This window comes from Setaria italica, chromosome I (assembly GCF_000263155.2).
Source record: "Setaria italica strain Yugu1 chromosome I, Setaria_italica_v2.0, whole genome shotgun sequence".
In the NCBI taxonomy this organism is placed as follows: domain Eukaryota; kingdom Viridiplantae; phylum Streptophyta; class Magnoliopsida; order Poales; family Poaceae; genus Setaria; species Setaria italica.
The window spans coordinates 18,169,660-18,172,471 of record NC_028450.1 but is presented as its reverse complement, the minus strand read 5'-3'; the positions used below and the strand labels follow the sequence as shown (position 1 = coordinate 18,172,471).

The window sequence follows — 2,812 nt, the reverse complement described above, 5'->3', positions numbered from 1 at the left end:
GGCATCACCTACACCTCCCAAACAGCCATTAAGTCCCAAGTGCTCGCCGACTTTGTCACGGAATGGATGCAGATCCAGACACCATCGGCGCCGGTGGAGCAGGAGTACTGGACAATGTACTTCGATGGGTCACTGATGAAAATTGGTGCCGGAGCAGGCCTGGTCTTCATCTCCCCCCTCAGCGTGCGCTTAAGGTATATGGTCTGCCTCCATTTTCCCACGTCTAACAATGTCACCAAATATGAGGCTCTCATAAATGGGCTCCGCATCACCATCGAGCTGGGCATCCGACGGCTTGACATCTGAGGTGACTCGCAGCTAGTCGTCGACCAAGTCATGAAGGAGTCAAGCTGTCATGACCCCAAGATGACAGCGTACTGCCATGCAGTCTACCAGCTCGAGGACAAATTCGACGGTCTTGAGCTCAACCATGTCGCAAGACGCTTCAACGAGGCAGCCGATGAACTGGCAAAGGCAGCATCCGGCCGGAGGCTAGTCCCCACCGGTGTCTTTATCAGTAACTTGCATAAGCCCTCGGTCCGCTATGAAGAATCGGGAGAGGTCAGCAATGAGCCACTTGTCCCGGACCCGGAGGCCGACCCCTCCGACCCCAAGGTTATGGAGATCAACTTAGACCTGGCAGAAGGGGCCAACCCTCTGCCTGACTGGAGAGTTCCGTACCTCGACTACCTCATCTGTGAGTCGCTCCCTACGGACAAAACGGAAGCGTGAAGGATTGCCCATCGTGCCAAGTCATTCGTCATCATTGACCAAGAGCTCTACAAGTGAAGCCTTACCAGGATCCTACAACATTGCATCCCCTCCGAGCAAGGGAGGTCACTGCTCCAGGACATCCACGCCGGGTCTTGCGATCACCATGCCGCACCAAGAACCCTCGTTGGGAATGCTTTCCGACAAGGCTTCTACTGGCCAATGGCAGTCGCCGACGCCACCCGCGTGGTACGCACCTACGAGGGATGCCAATTCTACGCCCGACAGACTCATGTACCTGCCCAAGCGCTCCAAACCATCCCCATCACGTGGCCCTTCACAGTCTGGGGCCTGGACCTTGTCGAGCCCTTCAAGAAAGCACCCGGGGGCTTCACCCACCTACTCGTCACCGTCGACAAATTCTCGAAGTGGATCAAGGCTCGACCGATCGCACAGATCAAATCCGAGCAAGCGGTGCAATTCTTCACCGACATCACTCATCACTTCGGAATCCCCAACTCCATCATCACGGACAACACCACGCAGTTCATCGAGAAAAAATTCCTTCGTTTCTACGACGATCACCACATCCGTGTGGACTGGTCGGCCATGGCACATCCCCGTACAAACGGACAAGTTAAGCGGGCCAATGGCATGATACTCCAGGGTCTCAAGCCATGGATCTTCAACCGCCTCAACAAGTTCAGTAGCTAATGGGTTGAGGAACTCCCCATGGTCCTATGGAGCCTAAGGATGACCCCTAGCAGGGCAACCGGCTTCACCCCATTCTTCATGGTCTATGGGTCCGAGGCAATCCTCCCACCAGCTTGGAGTATGGGTCCCCGAAGGGTCAAGGCATACGACGAACAAGGGAACCAAACATACCTCATGGACGCGCAAGACAAGCTGGACGAAGCACGAGACGTGGCCCTGCTACACTCGGCCAAGTACTAGCAAGCCTTGCGATGGTACCACAGCCATAAGGTACGGGGCCGGGCCTTCAACGTTAGCGACTTAGCACTCCACCTCGTCCAGAGCAACCAGGGTCGGCACAAGCTGACCCCGCCGTGGGAAGGTCCGTTTGTCATTGCGCAAGTAGTGCGACCAGGCACGTACAAACTAGCGACCCCCGATGGGCAAATCCTCACCAACGCTTGGAACATCGAATAGCTAAGTCGCTTCTACCCCTAGTTGTCATTTCTAAAGTTATGTATAAACTTCTACTATTTGTTTGAGGAAAAAGCTATTTCGGGTCACCTTCGCTAAAGTTTTCTTCAAAACTTAGGGATATCCGACCTTGGCTCTCGCCCAGGGTCGAATATCCCTCGGGGCTGTCAAGAGCTCTGGCCGAAGACACTTGGCGTCTTCTCAAAACAACACTTTTTTCCAAACTAACCGTCTTCCTAAACGTTTGGGCACGGGAGGAGAAGAGTGTGCAAACGACGCTCGGGCAAGACAAATCAGACTACGAGAAACCTACGCCTCCGTCGGCTACGGTGCCTTTGCTCATCGGCGCTTCCCAACCCGTCCGTCTCGCATTCTGATCTTTTCGAACCCAAAAACATAGAAAGAGGATCAAAAACTTTTTTTTGAAAAACTGCATAAACAAAAAGGCCACTCCAGCCAACGCAAAAGCAAGTTTAGAATTACTTAATTCTTTGCATATTTTTGGGGCACCTCTGCCCGATACAGATTTTCTTCAAGGACGCTCAGGCGGGACGGCCTCCTCGTCCAAGAGCCATGCCAAGGCCTCTGCGGGAGCAGCCACCAACGCGTCGACCTCGTCTAGCTCAGCTTCAGTATAGCTGGAGGCGTAGCCCTCACTCACAATTGGAAGTTGAGGCCGGCGTAGTGAGAGCTGAAGACGCCAAAGGCCCACTTCAAGCCAATGCGGAGCGCATCCTGAGCAACCTCGCGCGCCCGCCTAGACGTCGCGAGGACACGAGCCACAAGTGAACTCGTCCCCTCCTGCTAGACGACTCCGAGGTCTTCGCAGACCAGGCCAATGGCGCTTCACAGGTTGGAAAGCTCGATGTGCTCCTCCTTGACGGTGGCTCTCATTTGAGCAAGGTCGCCGTCAAGACCTGCCCAAACCATAAAA

The 2,812-nt window shown here is 54.5% G+C and overlaps 1 protein-coding gene across 1 annotated transcript; it reads left to right on the top strand.

The window, feature by feature from the left end:
- The first annotated feature begins 366 nt into the window (after positions 1–366).
- Positions 367–1,425, top strand: LOC106804232 (uncharacterized protein K02A2.6-like). Its single transcript, XM_014804923.1, has 2 exons — positions 367–697; positions 941–1,425. Exons 1-2 carry the CDS (start codon positions 367–369, stop codon positions 1,423–1,425), a joined length of 816 nt encoding a protein of 271 aa, XP_014660409.1.
- Positions 1,426–2,812: the final 1,387 nt, after the last annotated feature.